This window comes from Engystomops pustulosus, chromosome 7 (assembly GCF_040894005.1).
Source record: "Engystomops pustulosus chromosome 7, aEngPut4.maternal, whole genome shotgun sequence".
NCBI lineage: Eukaryota > Metazoa > Chordata > Amphibia > Anura > Leptodactylidae > Engystomops > Engystomops pustulosus.
This window is the reverse complement of record NC_092417.1, coordinates 35,182,395-35,200,102: the sequence shown is the minus strand read 5'-3', so window position 1 is coordinate 35,200,102 and position 17,708 is coordinate 35,182,395. Positions and strand designations below refer to the sequence as shown.

Here is a 17,708-nt window from a genome sequence, read left to right as displayed (position 1 = left end):
TCTGATAAAGATGATTTTTTATTAATGCCCTTTAAAAATGCTCTAAAAAAGTGATTTTAAAAAGTTACGCAATCTAAAATAAGACCACTAAAAAGAGCTATCATTCTTGCAAAAAATAAGCCCTTAAACAGATTTTTGAGGTGAAAAATAAAAAAGTTATGCATATGTAAGTCGGTGATGCTAAAATTAACAACAATTTTGCCAAATTACTTTTTATTCAGTAAAAATGGGAAAAAATAAAAAAATATATATAAATGAAGTATTTTCATAAACGTGGCGACCCAAAGAATAAAAATAATATACTATTTTCATGGTATGGTTAACGGCCAAAAAAAAAAACACATAAAAATTTTCCTAAAAATTGATGATTTTCATTTCCTCCACCAACAAAGAGTTAATTAAATCTCACCAATTAGCTATAGATGCCCCAAAATTATGTATTAGAAAAGTGCATCTCATGTGGCAAAAGAAATAAGCCCCTATAGGTCCTCATTAAAAAAAAGAAAAAAATTATAGCCTGTACAATGTGACAGCAAATCTGCTCCGGATGGCGCCTCCTTCCCTTCTATGCCCGGCCGTGCGCCCATACAGCAGGTTACCACCACATGTAGGGTATCGGTGTACTCGGGAGAAATTGCGTATCAAACTTTGTGGAGCCTTTTTTCATTTTATCCATTACAAATGTTTAATTTTCCACCCAAAATGAGTGTATTGTGAAAAAATATTACAATTTGCAGACTCCACCTCCATTTTGTTTTAACCCCTATAAAACACGTAAAGGGTTAACAAACTTCTTAAAAGTGGTTTTTCATACGTTGAGGGGTGTAGTTTCCACAATGGGGTAATTTACGAGTCTCGCTATTATTTAGGCCTCTCAGTGTCAATTAGAAACTGTGCAGGTCCATCTAAATACAGGTTTTGGCGATTTTACAAAAAATGTGAAAAATGGCTCCCAAATTCTGAGCTTCATAACATTCTAGTAAAATATGTGGAATCTGAAAAAACCATGCCAACATAAAGCAGACATTTGGGAAATGTAAGTTATGAATTTATTTGGGTGCTATGACTTTCTGAATCAAAAGTAGAGAATTTAGAACGTTGAAAATAAAGAATTTTTCAACATTTTTGCCAAATTTTGTTTTTTTTCATAACTAAACGCAAAAGATTTCATCCAAATTTTTAAACTAATTTGAAGTACAATGTGTCACGAGAAAACAATCTCAAAATCCCCTGGATATCTCACAGCGTTCCAAAGCTATAACCACTTATAGTGACACAGGCCAGATTTGAAAAATGGGGCCGCGTCCTTTAGGCCAAAAGATGCTGTGTCCCGTAGGGGTTAAACCCACATCTGTATATTGATGGTGAGATAGTAAGCTTCATTTTAACCTGCCTTTGTTTTTCCTCTCCCAAACAGGTCCAAAGATATAATTTGGTGGAAGACGTAGGAGCTTATTTACTAAGGGTCGCAGATCGCACTTTCAGTGGACTTTGCACTGTTTTTGGGATTACATGGCTTTGACAGGTATTTAACAGGTGTCTGCGCTGGGATTGTGTCGCACGTGATCGGATTGTGGCGTGCCCGCACTGGCTTTCATGCGTTGGGAGTGTGGCCATCGGACGATCTGACTGATTCGGACGGAGCGCAGGATTTAACTTTCAATTTGTGTCACAAGACCAAGCACTTACATGCACCAGGAAGAAGAAGGTGAACTCCGGCGGACCTGAGAGGGGAAGTGACACATGCAGGATATCAGGAGTGCGATCTTAGTGAATCGCGGCACCGTGCTTTCCGGACGGACAATGGACTTTTGGTAAACTCCGTGGACCAGGTAAGGAAATGTGCCCCATAGTGTAGGAATCTTGTTTTTTCAAATGATGGGAAGCATTCACTTAGATTTTATGGCTCAACTTGAAATTATAACTTTTTTTCTTTAAGACTGGATGGATTCTCCTAGTGTCAATATCAACTGGAAAGGGAATTTCTAATCAAATTATTTGATGCAGTTTCTATTACAAAATAAACTAATTTGTTAAAAAAAATGCTTTTGTCTTTTATTCATTATGTATAAATTATGTATACACGCAGTCCCCGGGTTACATTCAAGATAGGGTCTGTAGGTTTGTTCTTAAGTTGAATTTGTATGTAAGTCGGAACTGTATATTTTATTGTAATCCCAACCAGAACTTTTTTGGTCTCTGTGACAATTGGATTTTAAAAATGTTGGATTGTCATAAGAACCAGGATTAATCATAAAGCTTCATTACAGACACCTGTGATAACTGTTATAGCTGATTATTGTAGCCTAGGACTAAAGTACAATAAATTACCAACATCCAGTGGTCCGTTTGTAACTAAGGGTTGTATGTAAGTTGAGTGTTCTTAAGTAGGGGACCGCCTGTAAATATCGTCCAGTGATTACGGTAAAGTGGATCTGGACTGCTGTGAGGCTAATAAGCAGTGGGGGTTAACAGCGATGGTTCACCTGCTCCCCTCCCCACACATACTTCCACTCGCTATATAATCCACGCTCACACTTTACATCAGCCCCCTGTCTGCTCCTCTTGTTTTAGGATTTGCAGTCTGGGGAGAAGATTAAACCGAATCACTTGATCACAAATTAATCTGTTATCTCTGCATTACACCCTTTCCTCCTCCTCTCACTTCTCTTCTGGTTTTTTTCTCTGCTATAATAACATTTAGCAGAATCCCACTGGCTGTCTCTGGCTTCTGTCCAGGGACCTGTCTGTGTGACGCAAGCAGAGACTACTTAAAGGGAGATTACAGGCAGTAAGACAGTGCGCGCAGCCTTTCGCGAGCAGGGGACACCTCTGATCATCACGCTGAGATTACATTGAGAACAGGTCACCTACACCCGGTGGCTTTCCCCCAGAGAAGGTGAAAAGCCTCCCGTTGCACCAGGTCTCCGATGTACAGCGATGGGAGAATGGACTATACTAGAAAGACTTCTAGAGGCTGCTGTGCAACAGCACAGTACTATGATAGGAAGGTAAGAAATTCTTCCAAAACTACCAACCAAAGTGGAATCTTTATGATTGATGACTTTTAGCAGAAATCGGAGAGAAATTGCTCAATACTCAAGACAATAGAATTTTCATTTTTGTTTGTATTTGTGTATTGTATTACTATTAGCTTATTGTATCCGCATGTAAATGGACTCAAATATTAAGCATTTATCCATTGTAGATCAGGTTGCTGACTAAGACCCCCCCCCTGACCCGTAGTTATACCACTGCCGAAATGTGATTGATGTCTCTCATTAGTATCGGGTGCATGCAGCGTTGGGGGCTGGTGTGTGGCAGCTGGGGCTGTTTCTTGCTACGGAAAGTTTATTGACTATCGGTGAAGCGGAATTAAAGAGGTGTATCCGTGTCACGCAGATTAAACTCACATGGTTACCCCAGTTTTGAGTTATTATCACCCACAATAATTGGACATAAAGTTTAATCCTCCTTTTTAAACACCTTGTGGTCCTTGTATTATTTCCATGATACTATTATACATCTATACTGTCTAGTACCGGAGGCAATAACAATTAGAATCTATTGTACGGTCCTGGGAGCCCTTAAGGAGGAGAATATCTGTAACTAACAAAGATGCTTAATTAAAGTGTAGCCTTAGTTAAAGCCTCAGTGCCTGTATTTATCTAGACGGATATAACCTGCCAGATGGGGAAAAAAAAATTGTGTCTTTTTGCAAAACCAATGAAATTAATAGATATTGAAGTCTGCTGTAATGTCGCAATATGAGGCAAAAAATGTTGTTAGATTTTTGGGGTGTATTACTTACTTTTTGGATTATTTATCTAGTTTTTTGCAGATTGGAGTTCTAGGGATAGCACCCGCAGTGACTGTGCTAATATGTACTTGCGTTTGGAATTAAAGTTGGCACAAGCTGAGAAGAAGTGGAGTGCGGGTGTAAACCAAAATCTACCAATGCATGTCCAAAAAAGTTTGTACACCCGTAGAAGGGACTTATCACATTGTTCAATCTATGGGCAGTTTAGTATAGAAAAGAAGGAGATGAGCAAAATCATTGATCCATTGACTGATTGATTCATTGAAGTATTGTGGGAAAATATTTTGTATAACTTGTATTTTATTCTTTTAAACCTCTGCTTTCTATAGATAAGAGTCCATTGGGTGGTTCTATTTGGTGATTGACAGCTAGCAGATGAATCATATACAGGGTAGTCTGACCAGGACCTCCCACTGGACTCCTAAGAAAAGAAAGGGCAGGGATGTAAATCAACTGAACATAAGTTACATTGGATATCGTAAACTATGTTACAAGAAATCAGCTCCTGCTGCTCTATAACATATTAGACACCACGTTCAATGTAAAACTTTGTTATAGTCAAGACATCTAATATTATGTAAGTTATTTACATGGTATAAGAAAAAAAAAAACGTTGATCTTAGTGTATGGTCTTTAAGCCTAGAAGCTTGGTGGAATCAGCATGTGGACATGTGATATCACATCAAGGCTTTAGGATGGTAATTACATCATGTAAGATAGGGATAACTTCTATATAAATGAATTTAATATAATAAAAAAGCCATTCTAAAAGTGAAATGTTGATTTTTCAGCGTTTTTTTTCCACTTTTTCTAATACCATTTGCATGGATCCATTCCATTTTAGAATGGATCCATTTTCCATAATCATGGATGTGACATTTAAACTCATTAACATAAATCGGTAACTGCTTCACACAGCAAAAAACGTGAAAATAAATAATAATGAAAAAAACATAGTTGCCGGAATAATACCGGTAGTTTTTTTTATTTGTCCCATGGCGGTGACACTGTATGAGAGTTCCCCTGCAGGAAGAGCTTCAGCACTGGACAGCTCCTCATACACATCAATGTGAAGGAACAACCTTTTAACGCAAAGACACTTGGGAATAAGACAAAATATCCCATGGCCAATTATCCTCACCAAAAATATATAAAAATATCTAAACCCTTGCCTAAGGTGCTTCATTGTCATGTTGTTTCTGTCATATCATCTTGACCCTTTAATCGCCGGAGGGCCCTGTCATGTGTTGCCACTCACTGTAGATCTGGACCTCCTGGCGATGAAAGTGTTAAGGAAGCAGCTGTATCACAGAACGTAGGGATCGCGAGGACGGCGTTCATCCTTCCAGCATGCATACCCTGTAATCATCTGCATAGCCGACGCGCTATGATCTCTCTTTTTTAAGGTTTTATAACTAAAAGCACCAAAAAAAATTCGTTTTTTAAAAAAAAATTTGTACAAATTTCTAAACGTTACGATTCCGAATTTTATTTTTGGTCTTAATGCAAACCTATGGATGAACCCAACTTAGAAACCGTGCAATAATTGGATAGAAGCTTCCGCTCTACCAAAACATCTCATTATTTCCAGCAGATGCAAACCTCATATACTGGAGCAGGTATGACAGATCTGCGCCGCACAGGGCACGAACCCGTATATTGCCTCAAGTGTGCTGATGATAACTCGGAAACATGTCATATGGAAGATGAACATTGTTCATTATGTGCTATGATATATAGGCAAAGTACCTAATATTCAATAGGCTTTACATGACAGCAATTACTTACATTTATAGATGAGATGTCTCGGGAAGGAGCGTAGGATTGATGGCTCTTTCAATTATGATTCTGGACATTATAAAAGAACTATCCCGGCCCTAATGTAATATAATAAGCAAAAATTCACGCATAGGTTGGACATAGTAACAGTTTTTATTTGATAAAGATAGCAAATTTTTGATTTTGTGGTAGATTTCTATAAATGTCATTATAGATCAAAGTGATCTATCTGGATAGTGTCCATTTTTTGGATGTATCCGGCTCTTTTTCACATTAGGTTTTCTGCAATAGTGACAGAACAGAAGACTGGAAATGGCAAGGCATATGTGAGCCGAGTGTTACTGCCCGAGTTTCTGCTGACCACAGGGAAGGATAACTACAATCATTAATCAATGTGCTAAGAGACCAAGTAGGAATGGGCTGAATATTATAGCAGCTGGTGTGGAGCAGAGTTACTAGGTGCTACTACGTGTCTGAGACCGGTGAAGATACAGAAGCGGTTGTAGTGACTTGGACACTATGTACAAAACTATTACCCCCCAGGGGATCAATAATGTACTATTGTATCGTAACCAATAAGAAATCACTCAGTCTTATTCCTCATGTTGGACATTGTGTTTTAGAAAGGTGGAGTAAATTTGTATTACAGTATATTGTTGTATACAGTCCTTAGTATTAGAGCAGTTTAACATTTGAAGGGAATCTGTCACGTTTAAGGTGATGTCTTATCTACTGGCCGCATGTTATAGAGCAGGAGATAATGTGCAGATTGTACATAGCATGTTATAGAGCAGGAGATAATGTGCCGATTGTACATAGCATGTTACAGAGCAGTCAGGACTGATCAAAGTGATCAAGCACATTATAGAGCAGATGCTAATGAGTAGACTGATAAATACATTTGGGAGAAAGGGGTAAGCAGCTTTAATTTTATTAATTGTATTCGTTCTATGCTTTCCCCATCTATTGTTCTTTGTATAAAACAGTGAATCGCTAAGTATTACTGCCCATTGGACCACTAACAATAGAAATTACTGTTTCTGCTCTATAACATGTTGTCTGCAGATAGGACATTGTGTACAATCTGCTCAGTTCCCCCTTCTCTATAATGTGCTGCCTACTAATAGGAGACTGTGTACGATCTGCTCAGCTCCTTCTGCTTTATAAAATGCTCCTTACAGATAGGACACTTTGTAGATCTTCTCAGCTTCTCCTGCTCTATAACATGCTACCTGCAGATAGGACACTATGTACAATCTGCTCAGCTCCTCCTGCTCTATAACATACGGCCTGCAGATAGGACATTATATACAATCCGTTCATCTCCTTCTGCTCAACAACATCCTGCCTGCAGATAGGACACTATGTACAATATCTTCAGCTCCTCCTGCTCTATAACACTCTGCCTGCAGATAGGACACTATGTACAATCTCCTCAGCTCCTACTGCTTTATAACATGTTGCCTGCAGGTAGGACAGTATGTACAATCTCTTCAGCTCCTCCTACTTTATAACATGCTGCCTGCAGATAGGACACTATGTTCAATCTACTCAGTTCCTCCTGCTCCATAACACTCTTCCAACAGATAGGATACTATGTAAATCTGTTCCCCTCCTTTTGCTCTATAACATAGAAATGCAAAAACAACAAAAGGCATTCCTTTTAAAAATATATTCGACTCATACTATTGACATTATACCAAAATTTGCCCCGGTGTCTTAAAAGTTAACAATCTTGTAACTTTCAGGATCTTTCTTTTCTAAATGTCTATTTCCCCATTTGCAGAACCTACTTAACCCATTGTATTGTCTTGCAGGATCCTGCTGACCGTGGTTGTCATCTTTAGGATACTCATAGTCGCCATTGTAGGAGAGACTGTTTACGATGATGAGCAGACCATGTTTGTCTGCAACACCCTACAGCCAGGGTGCAACCAGGCGTGCTACGACAGGGCTTTTCCAATCTCTCACATCAGATACTGGGTGTTCCAGATCATTATGGTCTGCACTCCGAGCCTATGTTTCATCACGTATTCTGTGCACCAGTCTGCTAAGCAGAAGGAAAGAAGATACTCCACAGTATACCTCACGCTGGACAGAGACCAGGACACTGTGAAAAGGGAGGATAGTAAAAAGATCAAGAACACCTTGGTCAATGGTGTCCTACAAAACACAGAAAACTCAACCAAGGAGGCTGAACCGGACTGCTTAGAGATCAAGGAAATACCAAACCCCTCAATAAGAACCACAAAATCCAAGATGCGGCGCCAGGAAGGGATCTCAAGATTTTACATCATCCAAGTGGTTTTTAGAAACGCCCTGGAAATCGGCTTTCTTGTCGGACAATATTTCCTGTACGGGTTTAATGTTCCCTCCCAGTACGAGTGCGACCGCTATCCCTGCATCAAAGAGGTGGAGTGTTACGTATCCAGACCGACGGAGAAGACCGTGTTTCTGGTTTTTATGTTTGCAGTCAGTGGCCTCTGCGTTATCCTTAATTTAGCTGAACTGAACCATTTGGGTTGGAGAAAGATCAAGATGGCCGTCCGTGGCGTACAAGCCAAGAGAAAATCCATTTATGAGATCAGGAATAAGGACTTGCCCAGGATGGGTGTGCCCAATTTTGGCAGGACTCAGTCCAGTGACTCAGCCTATGTGTGAGGATGTTTTCGAAAAGAAACGGCAGAAAAAAAAAAAAAAACTGGGAGCGTGCAGCATGAGGAGAGGGAAGGGAGGGTGTCTGAGGAATGGATTGCCCTTGGACTTGATTGCCATTACAATGCAGAAATGTGCTGGCTGGAAAAGTTATTACCAATCAGTAGCAGTTGCCAGTGATTTAATTGGCGGAATTCTCTGGCTGGTTAGTTGATACTTATAATGTTTCAATACCACATATGATAGCACACCCTTCGGTACAGCAATACAGAATACTAAGTACAATGGCCTCCTGTATGTCACTGAACGTATGGTCACATTAGTGACAATGCTGCTGCTAGCAATGACACAGAAGCAAAAAAAAGGGGCTCTCAGACTTTTAAAGGGAACCCATTATTGGGCTTATGCTGCCTTAAATCCTAAGAGGGACCCTGATCAAAATGAGCTTGGTACGGAGAATACGCCTCTGCAAGGGAAGATGATTTTGCTGGTTGGCTTCTCCCTACTCTGCTTGATTGACAGATCTATCTTATTTTGTATGTAGGGAGCATCCTGTCAATCAACCTGAGCCGAGCAAGGAGAAGCTGCAGAGCACAGCAGATTCTTCTCTCCCTCCCACCTTATTTTGAAACTGTTTTTAATTAAATGTTGCAGAGTAAAACACAGCTCACTTAAGGAATATATACTAGACAGCTAGATCCTGCTGACAGGTTCCCTTTAAGGTTATTTACAGCCCGTAGTAGAAAAAGGTCAAAGCAGCAATCCCTGAAATCACCTTCCACCATCACTAACAGGAGTCCTCTCTAAAGAGGTGTCTTAAAACTAATAATACTGCCAACTCACCCACACTCATGCATTGAATCTACCATAAGGTAGACTCAACAGAGGTAACGGTAATCCCTCCGCCAAAAAAACACAATTTTTTTTTTATTCTATGGAGCAGATTAACCCAAGACTTTTTGATGATAATCGGCTCAATAGAAAAAAAAAAAATGCAATTCAGAATTTATTTCCATAATCCGCATTCTGAATGAACCTGCCCTGACCCCCCATGCAATGGAATAGAAGCACAGATTTTGTATAACTAAAGCATTCAGTTTATCCCTGCCACGAAACATATATAGAAATATTGTAAAAATGAATGGTATATTACTGATTTTACAAGCCTTCAAATAACCTAGCGATGCCCTGCATGACATACAGAAGCTTCCCGCTCTATGCCACACACATGGAATGTAAGGGGAGCCCAAAATACACAAGTGGAATATGTAAAGTGGCTCCTATGCATGTGCCCTATTGCATGTTGAATTTGTAGCCTGCTAAACATAAGGGATCTGAAAAGAACAAAAAGTCCTCAATCTATAACTCTCGATCTATACTTTCCACAATGTAGAATTCTAAGTCGGAAGACAGGCGCAGGGCACTTCTATATCGGAGGTTTTTCTAAGGTATACATCTTTTTTTAATGGAATCCAGGAACCCATAGAAACACACATGCAAATATGAATACAGAGAAACCTCTACAAGGTGATTTGCACTGAATAGTGGGTTTTTTTTTTTTAAAAAGAGAACATGTAATTAGGTTTTACCCCACTAAACTACCAGCCCCCTTGGGTAGGGTATGAAATGTCCCTCGAATTTTCTCTTTTATGTAAAATCTCACCCGTTTACCTATAAAAAAAATCTACTTCAAAGTAAATGTGACTCTTCTCATCCCATTTTCAAATGAGATGAGTCAAGTTTAGTGGTTGCAGGAGTAGTGTCCGTATCTTCTGTTCTTTAGCGCATAGAAACATGCTACTGGTGACATATTAAAGATAATGGGGCAGATTTACACTAAATGCAGTTTGCCTGTGTACAATGCAGGGTACATTCTTCATGAATCTGGCACTTCCCTGCACTGCCCGACAGAGTTCACCAACTTTTTTGTGGTGCACCTTTAACATAGGATGTGCAACACATTTCTTGACGGACTTTGCATGATGAATCTGGCGCAGGGTCCGGCTGAACACCCGGACGTCCCCTAAATTGTGTTGCATGATGACTAGTGCAGCTGTGCCACAAAAGGGTCGCAGAATAGAGGTGCAGATACTTCTTAAATACCTGTGCAAGCCATTTCCACCTAAAAGAATGTGCAAAGTCCGACAGAAAAGTGTGGCAAAGCCCATAGCAATTTTGCCCCAATGATCTCATCTGTCAGATCATGATACATAGCCAGAGATATAGACAGACATAGTTGGAAATGGAAACTGCAGGTAAAGATTCAATTTCCGCTTATTTTTAACTGCCTCTATGTCCAGATCTGTAGCTCACAATACAAGCCTTGTCGTGATGTGAATACATATCTATGATGCTTATCTTTAATATGCCACCAGTAGCATGTTTCTAGGTACTATAGAACCAAAGATAGGGGCTTCTAAAGTGACACTACTGCTGCAACCACTAAACATGAATAATCTTATGTGAAAATGAGGTTAGAAGAGTCATTTTTTCCTGACTTTGGAGGAGATTTTTGGGATTTACACCGGTGAGATTTCACATAAAAGAGGTAATTCAAGAAATTACATTTCATACCCTTCCTACAGGGGGTTAGAAATTTACTGGGGTAAAACCTGGAGAAAGTTTCCCTTTAAAGAAGATATCAGCGGTTGGGCATCTGATGTGGATAAGATGGTGGTCTTTTTGAAGAGGTTTCACTGTAGTAGGTGACACATATCCAGAGAGATTTTTTGCTGTCCAAAAAGTAAACCACTTGTCATCCCATTTCTAAAATATACATATGGTGCAACTTTGATGCTTGGTCATTAATGCGGTGCATTCATCAATACTAGAAGATGTCTTCTCTATATACCTCTGGCTGCATCACTTTACTGGTGCAATCCTCATTGACCTTGACACACAGATTGCTTAGTGTGCTGTCCTGTTTCCCTCGTTCATGTAATGCTGAGGCTTAAAGATTCCTTGAAGCATTCTTCTTGAGCGCAGTCACACTCTGAGAAGAAAAAAAAAAAGTAGCAAGAAATGAATATGTCCACATTGTTTCCAGACACTGCAGGGTATTGACCTACATAATCAGCAATTTCCTAATTTTATTTCTTAATGCTTTTGATTCTGGTTACAAATGAATGCGTTTATAAGGAAGACGGATGAGCAGAGATCCTAGAGCTCGGAGTCTGCATTGGTTGGGGTGTGCTATGAATACGTTTTATAATCTATACACAATGTCTATAAGGATTGGGATGTTACAAGATTCAGCTGTGTATTTGGTTCGCTAAGGACACTTGGCCCCTTCTTGTCTGACATGACATCTTATTTGCGATTGTCCAAGTCTACAACAGCCCGGAGATAAAAATGAAGGCAAATTTGTTTCTCGGAGAAAAGCCAATTTCGTAGTAGGCACAGTTTTGACCCAAATCATGTTGTGTCTACTGCTCAAAGGTCTAGATATACTGTAGAAGGCTTGAAATAAATACCAAAGTATGTATTTTTTTACGTCCATAATCTATTTAATGGGTGCATGACCTACAAACCAGGGATCACTTGTGGCCTGCAATGTCCTTTTGTGTTGCCCAGAATATCTGGACACCAAAATTCTTAAATGTATTTGGCTATTTACATGTAGTTTCCTTGTTGGCACAGATCTGTGAATCATTCAAGATCCGATTTGAATTTTTCAAAAGATTCCATTTGGATTCAAATCTATTCAATGTTGCTCCAGTTGTCTGGAACGATTAGTATATAACCTTCTCTAGTTCTCTAAAACACAGCAGTAGCTAGTCACCACTTTAAAAGATTAGTCCGAAGTGAAACAGAAAAGATTCAGATTCGCTTTGGTCCCTGAAAAATGGATAGATTTTTACCGAATCTGCGACCAGCAAATTGATTTTCTCATCTTTATTCGGTAGCAGGATAGTGTAACCTTCTCCGGGTCCCACATAAATCAGGAGAATGGGGTCTCTTGTATTTGGCACCCCAGAAAGAGTAAAGGTGGTGGGCTATGCAGTCTCTATGCAGGGCTAGGTAGTCACCACAACACCCATAACCTACAATGCAAAGAACACATGGTCTACTTCTGCCAGGGAACTAGAGGGCCCATTTTCTCCTGATATGTAAAATGCCTAAATCATTCACTTATCAGACATTTATGGCAAGTACTATTCAAATTGGGAATAGCCCAATGGACCAGTGTGGACCTTGGACCATTAATGGTTGTGCATTCCTGTTTTAAATTAAAACCAAAACCAAACATGGGGTAAGATTTATTGACATACTATTAGAATATAAGATTTATCAATATAAGATGTATTAATTAATTTAATTTTAACTGGATGAGACTGGCAGATACTGTGACACGCTATTTGATACATTTAGTGCATCTTGTATATATTGCATAATCTTTCTCATGACCTTGATGATTTTTATCTAATGTGCTTGGTATATGTAGCCCCATGGTGCTATTATAGGATACCAATTGTCAGCTGCCGAATATACAACTATAGTCATCTCCCTATATATGTGGACATCAATGAATGGAGAATTGGTTTTAGAGCAAGTTTACTATTCCTGCCATGCGGATAAGCGTTGCTAGATGGGGGTAACTCTAGATGAAGAAAAACGTGGAAGGACTTGTCAGCAGAATATAGAATTTATACAAAGTAGCTATGACTCCTTAATGGATCTGTAGACACAGCTTGCCAAATTTGTCCAAATGTACATTATATGTATTTTGTACAACTCTATAAACCATGTGTTACAAACCTAACTCTCTATGAACGATATAGATATGAAACAGGGCTGCATAGACTAAGCAATTTTACTTTGTAAGGTTGCACTGTGGATATTCCACATTTGCCACTGAATATACTATGCCTGTTTGTTTCTACCGTAAACCTTAACTGTTGAATGCACCTTCAGTAGAGATCAAGTCACCCCTTGGCGGCACCTGCAGTGCCGGAGGGGCATTGTGCAATGTTCTGTGATACATTGACAATGTCAAATCTTGGTCAATGTGTGGTCTTGAATCTTGGTCAATGTGTGGTCTTGAATCTTGGTCAATGTGTGGTCTTGAATCTTGGTCCATGTGTGGTCTTGAATCTTGGTCCATGTGTGGTCTTGGAATCTTGGTCTATGTATGGTTAGGGAATCTTGGACCATATGTGCTCTGGTAAGCTTGATCCATGTGTGGTCTTGGAATATTGGTCTATGTGGGAGTCCTGGTCTATGTGTGATCTGGGAATCCTGGTATATGTTTAGTCTGGGAATCTTGGTCCATGTGTGCTCTAGGAATCTTGGTCCATCTGTGGTCTGGGAATCTTGGTCCACATGTGGTCTGAGAATCTTGGTCCTTGTGTGCTCTAGGAATCTTGGTCCACATGTGGTCTGAGAATCTTGGTCCTTGTGTGCTCTAGGAATCTTGGTCCACATGTGGTCTGAGAATCTTGGTCCTTGTGTGCTCTAGGAATCTTGGTCCACATGTGGTCTGAGAATCTTGGTCCTTGTGTGCTCTAAGAATCTTGGTCCACATGTGGTCTGGCAATCTTGGTCCATATGTGGTCTGGTAATCTCGGTCCATGTGTGGTCTGGGAATCTTGGTCCACATGTGGTCTGGTAATCTTGGTCCATATGTGGTCTGGGAATCTCTGTCCATGTGTGGTCTGGGAATCTTGGTCTATATGGAAAATTTTTAAAATTGAACACAGTTTCCCAAATTGATAAATAATGGTAAATCTGCCCCATTATTTGTTGATATAAGCACAAACTATAGAAAAACATATTTTTTTCCATAAGTTAAGTGGAACAGAAGAAAATAACTTCAAACACAGAGCAAATCTCAGGTTGTATATATCAAAGTGTTCCTGCTTATCCCGATGCTCATCATGACTCCTCTAGAACAGTGCTCATAGTAATTTTTTTGTACATTGTACTATAATTGTACAGATGGTTCTTTTTACAAGGTCAGTCCTGTGTACAGCTAGTTATTGATTGCCAAATACTCCTCACCTCTGGAATGAATGTCCTACTGAGATCAGGATGCTAGTATAGGAATGGCGCGCCCGCATTCATCTTCTGAGTTCAGAGAAGGCCAGCATTTTACCAACAACGTAACAGACAATCAATTCTCGTGGTAATCTCAGGGCATGAAAAGAAGGGTTGATATCTGGAAAAAAAAAGCCTGTAAAAAGCACTGACTGTCATTTACACGACATGCTAATTGGTTTTAACTGTGACAATTATAGAAACAGGGCTTAATGGGATTATATGTGCATCCATCAATATTCAAGTCATGTTCAGGTCTGTGATCCGTTCTAGAATATTTAGCAAAAAAATCACGGACAGTTTTTTTCTCCCTTTGCTCTATTGGGATATATTTCAAATTTTTATATAAAAAAATATCTAAAAAGTAGAGTTGCCTGGTGTCCCTTAGGTAGGAGCTGCTCATCTGGAAAGGCCGCCGTTCCAAAATCCACACATTTCTTGATAATTTGTGCAATGACGGTTGTATGGAAATGTAATGAAAGCTTTGCATGTATTTACAACTGTTCTATGGGTACCTATGGACTGTATCTATTGTGCTCAAGAAATTCTATACATAGTCCAACTCTGAGCCTAGGGATACATGGTGACTTCTGGGAATACCACTGGGGGGCCGGGAAGAAAAAATTTTAAATATACTTACCCTGTTCAAGCTTTTTGTTCTAGCAGCATGGCCTGTGTCACTTTGAGTACACTCCCGACTGAGCCGAAAGTACAGGAAATTCATATGACTGTGGTGGCCAATCATTGACCTTAGTGGTGACAGGATCGGAATCGATGATGCCACACTTCCTGTTCCTATGACTATTCAGTTTACTGATTCGCCCACAGCAGTCATGTGATTCCGTGTACTTTTGACCCAGTCAGAAGTGATACCAGGGGTCCTTGCGTCTGGAATAAGGGGTCAGAGAAGAGTCAGTCATTTTTATTTATTTTTTACTTACTCCTGCCCCCCAGGTGTTTTTCTATAAAACCAAGAAGACATTTTTTGCTGCACCTAATATCAGTAAACTTTCTGAATTTCTGCTGACTGTTGGGTCATGTCAACTTGCAGATCACATTGGCGCAACCCTGGGCTTTTATGTCACCATATATATTCCTAGGCTTAGAGCTCATGTTCTTGGCTGTATGGCGTCTCTTTACAAAATATACTATACTTAGTGCCGAGAGCTGGATCCTTGGCCCAAAATATATGACTCCTGAATCGAGCCATGATACAGCTGTGTGCACAGAGTCAAAAGCTCAGGCCGAAACCGCACCTATAACAAGTAACAGTATTTACACTGGTTGTTGCCTCTGGTTTTTGCTGGGATTCCAAAAATTATGGTAAAACAATAATGTCTTGTGCACCCTAGGTAACCCCCAAAGACGTCATGTATGAAGCTGCTGTGAACTGTGACTCTTCTTCTTATATGCACTGGCAGCTTAAAGGGCATACGCTAGAGGAAATCCAAGTCTGTGTATACATCTATGTACAAAGATCTCTCTGTCCATCCATCTTTCGGCTCAACGCACTGAAGTGTATCCATCGGTCCATCTCTGTTAAATGGTGCTATGTCACAAACTTCCACCCACAAGTGGTAGCGCCGCTTGGGACTCATGGGCGAGAATCTTTCTAGAACAGCATCTATTTGTATAACACTCGGAAAAAAAAAAAACCCGACCTCTTTCTCCAGGGTACTACAATCACCAGCATTTCTGCTGCGGCTCTGCCCTCTCTAGTTAATCCCTTGGCTGCTACACAGGAAAGAGGCACCCTGTTACCGACAGCAGTGCTAACCCTTCAGCAGGCAACGGGTTAAGTGCCATAGATTTCACATCGAGCTCCATTCAGTCTCAGTGTCACAGGACATTTTATACTCACCTTTGTATATTGTATATGGAAATGTTTCATACAATAAAGCAACAATGTAATATTCAGCAGATAATAAAGTACTTGCCTTTTTTGTAACGTGATTTGTGTGTTCACATCATTTCCCTGAGTCGTCGTGGCCCCCGTGCAGCTTGTTCGGCACATTTTTCATCAAGGTGCAGAGCTGCGGGCGTCCTATTAATTAGCAGACAGCGTTTTAATTTAATTAAATGCGGATTTTGCATGGACTTTGTGTACAATGTGAAGCCGTGTAATATAATATTGTGCTATACATTCAGATGAGCTCAGACGGAGATCTGCAGAATACATTCCCAATGTCCCTGCAGGCAGATATTAATACATGTCCCCTAAGATACTTATCAACAGACATGTTAATCTCTGGAGCTAATGACCTTCTTCTATCCAATAGGATCATTGGATGTATATGTATAGGGGCTAGTAACCACAGATAGAAAAATACAACATAAAGTACTAAATATGATTCTGATGATTTATACTACTATACTTCGATGCCAGGATGCATTACATTATATCTTGTTGCAGCAGTGTAGTAAGAGTGGAGGACGGGGTACCAGACATCACAAAGAGTCCAGTCTGCTATGACCACGTTAGATAGATACAGCGGCAAACTGAAGCCCATGCCCACAGTCAGGATCGGCTGCACCAGTGTCAATGGAAAGAAATTTGCAAATACGTTTCCAGGATGGGATAAGGACAATATTGCCTCTTAGCTACCTTGTAAGGCAGCCCCCTTTATATCAAGCATGACTTTCAGGAAGCCTAATGACATTATGTGGTATTGAAGCCAAACCAGTATATCAATCCCAGGAGGAACAGATTCCCAACTGTAGACAGCGCTGTTTCCATGCCTTTGCATCTTTTTTGACTGATGGAAAGAAAATGCGGGTTTGTTTAATTTTATCTTATCTAATCCATTATTCTCAAGAAGAGCTCAGTCATGGTCACATGTTATTTATTTTTCCTCCACATACAAAGCGCTCAGCACAGGTCACATGCACAAAATGCTCCACCCCCATAGATTTAACTGAACATCTATCGGGGGGTATTTATCTTGAGTGGCGGTGTATGATAACCCTGCCACCCATAAGGTGCAGCTGGATGCATCTTGAGGCTCCATTGAAATCTATGGAGCCAGGAGCCCCTCAGGCTCATTTTCATAATTCTTAAAATCTTTTTTTTTTTGTAAAAACAAGGCCCTAAGAAGCTAAAAGAAAAGCAGCACCTGCCCGCATGTTAGTGTACTTGGTTTACAATCTTTCATCCTGGTGGTAGATCCTTTAAGAAAGGTTGAACAAAGATGCCCTGTTCTACGGATAGTATCCATGACACCCTTCTGGGTAGTAGTAGGGATTGCTCACCATATGTCTGTCTTTATTTCTCTGCCTTGGGTCACTGTTTAAAACATAATTGTAAGGGGATGGGTTAGAGATTGTACAGAAAGCCAAGTGCCAGCCCCTTTCAATCAGACACCAAATGAAGCACAGCTCTCATGAATTTATCCTCCTTCTATCCGGGTTTTACACCTAA

The 17,708-nt window shown here is 40.0% G+C and overlaps 1 protein-coding gene and 1 long non-coding RNA gene across 6 annotated transcripts in view; one reads left to right on the top strand and one right to left on the bottom strand.

Annotated features, from left to right (window-relative positions):
* Window positions 1–15,020, bottom strand: part of LOC140069577 (uncharacterized) — a 105,038-nt gene extending 90,018 nt beyond the window's left edge. For 4 of the 5 annotated variants that reach the window (XR_011848810.1, XR_011848812.1, XR_011848809.1 and 1 more), the window contains exons 1-3: window positions 14,931–15,020; window positions 11,106–11,246; window positions 5,609–5,697 (exon numbers count right to left, since the gene is read on the bottom strand). This is a non-coding gene — a long non-coding RNA (uncharacterized lncRNA). Of the gene's footprint in view, window positions 1–4,078; window positions 4,242–5,608; window positions 5,698–11,105; window positions 11,247–14,930 lie in introns of those variants that run through there. The other variant, XR_011848811.1, reaches the window with a different exon arrangement.
* GJD2 (gap junction protein delta 2) lies at window positions 2,765–16,243 on the top strand. Its single transcript, XM_072115423.1, has 2 exons — window positions 2,765–3,011; window positions 7,417–16,243. The coding sequence occupies exons 1-2, from the start codon at window positions 2,941–2,943 to the stop codon at window positions 8,258–8,260; spliced, it is 915 nt and encodes a 304-aa protein (XP_071971524.1). The 5' UTR covers window positions 2,765–2,940; the 3' UTR covers window positions 8,261–16,243.
* The last annotated feature ends 1,465 nt before the right edge of the window (window positions 16,244–17,708 follow it).

Excerpts from the sequence above, each read along its gene's own strand:
- GJD2 (XM_072115423.1), top strand. The coding sequence starts at position 2,941 with ATGGGAGAATGGACTATACTAGAAAGACTTCTAGAGGCTGCTGTGCAA. Across the intron at positions 3,012-7,416 it reads CACAGTACTATGATAGGAAG|GATCCTGCTGACCGTGGTTG; the intron begins GTAAGAAATTCT and ends ATTGTCTTGCAG.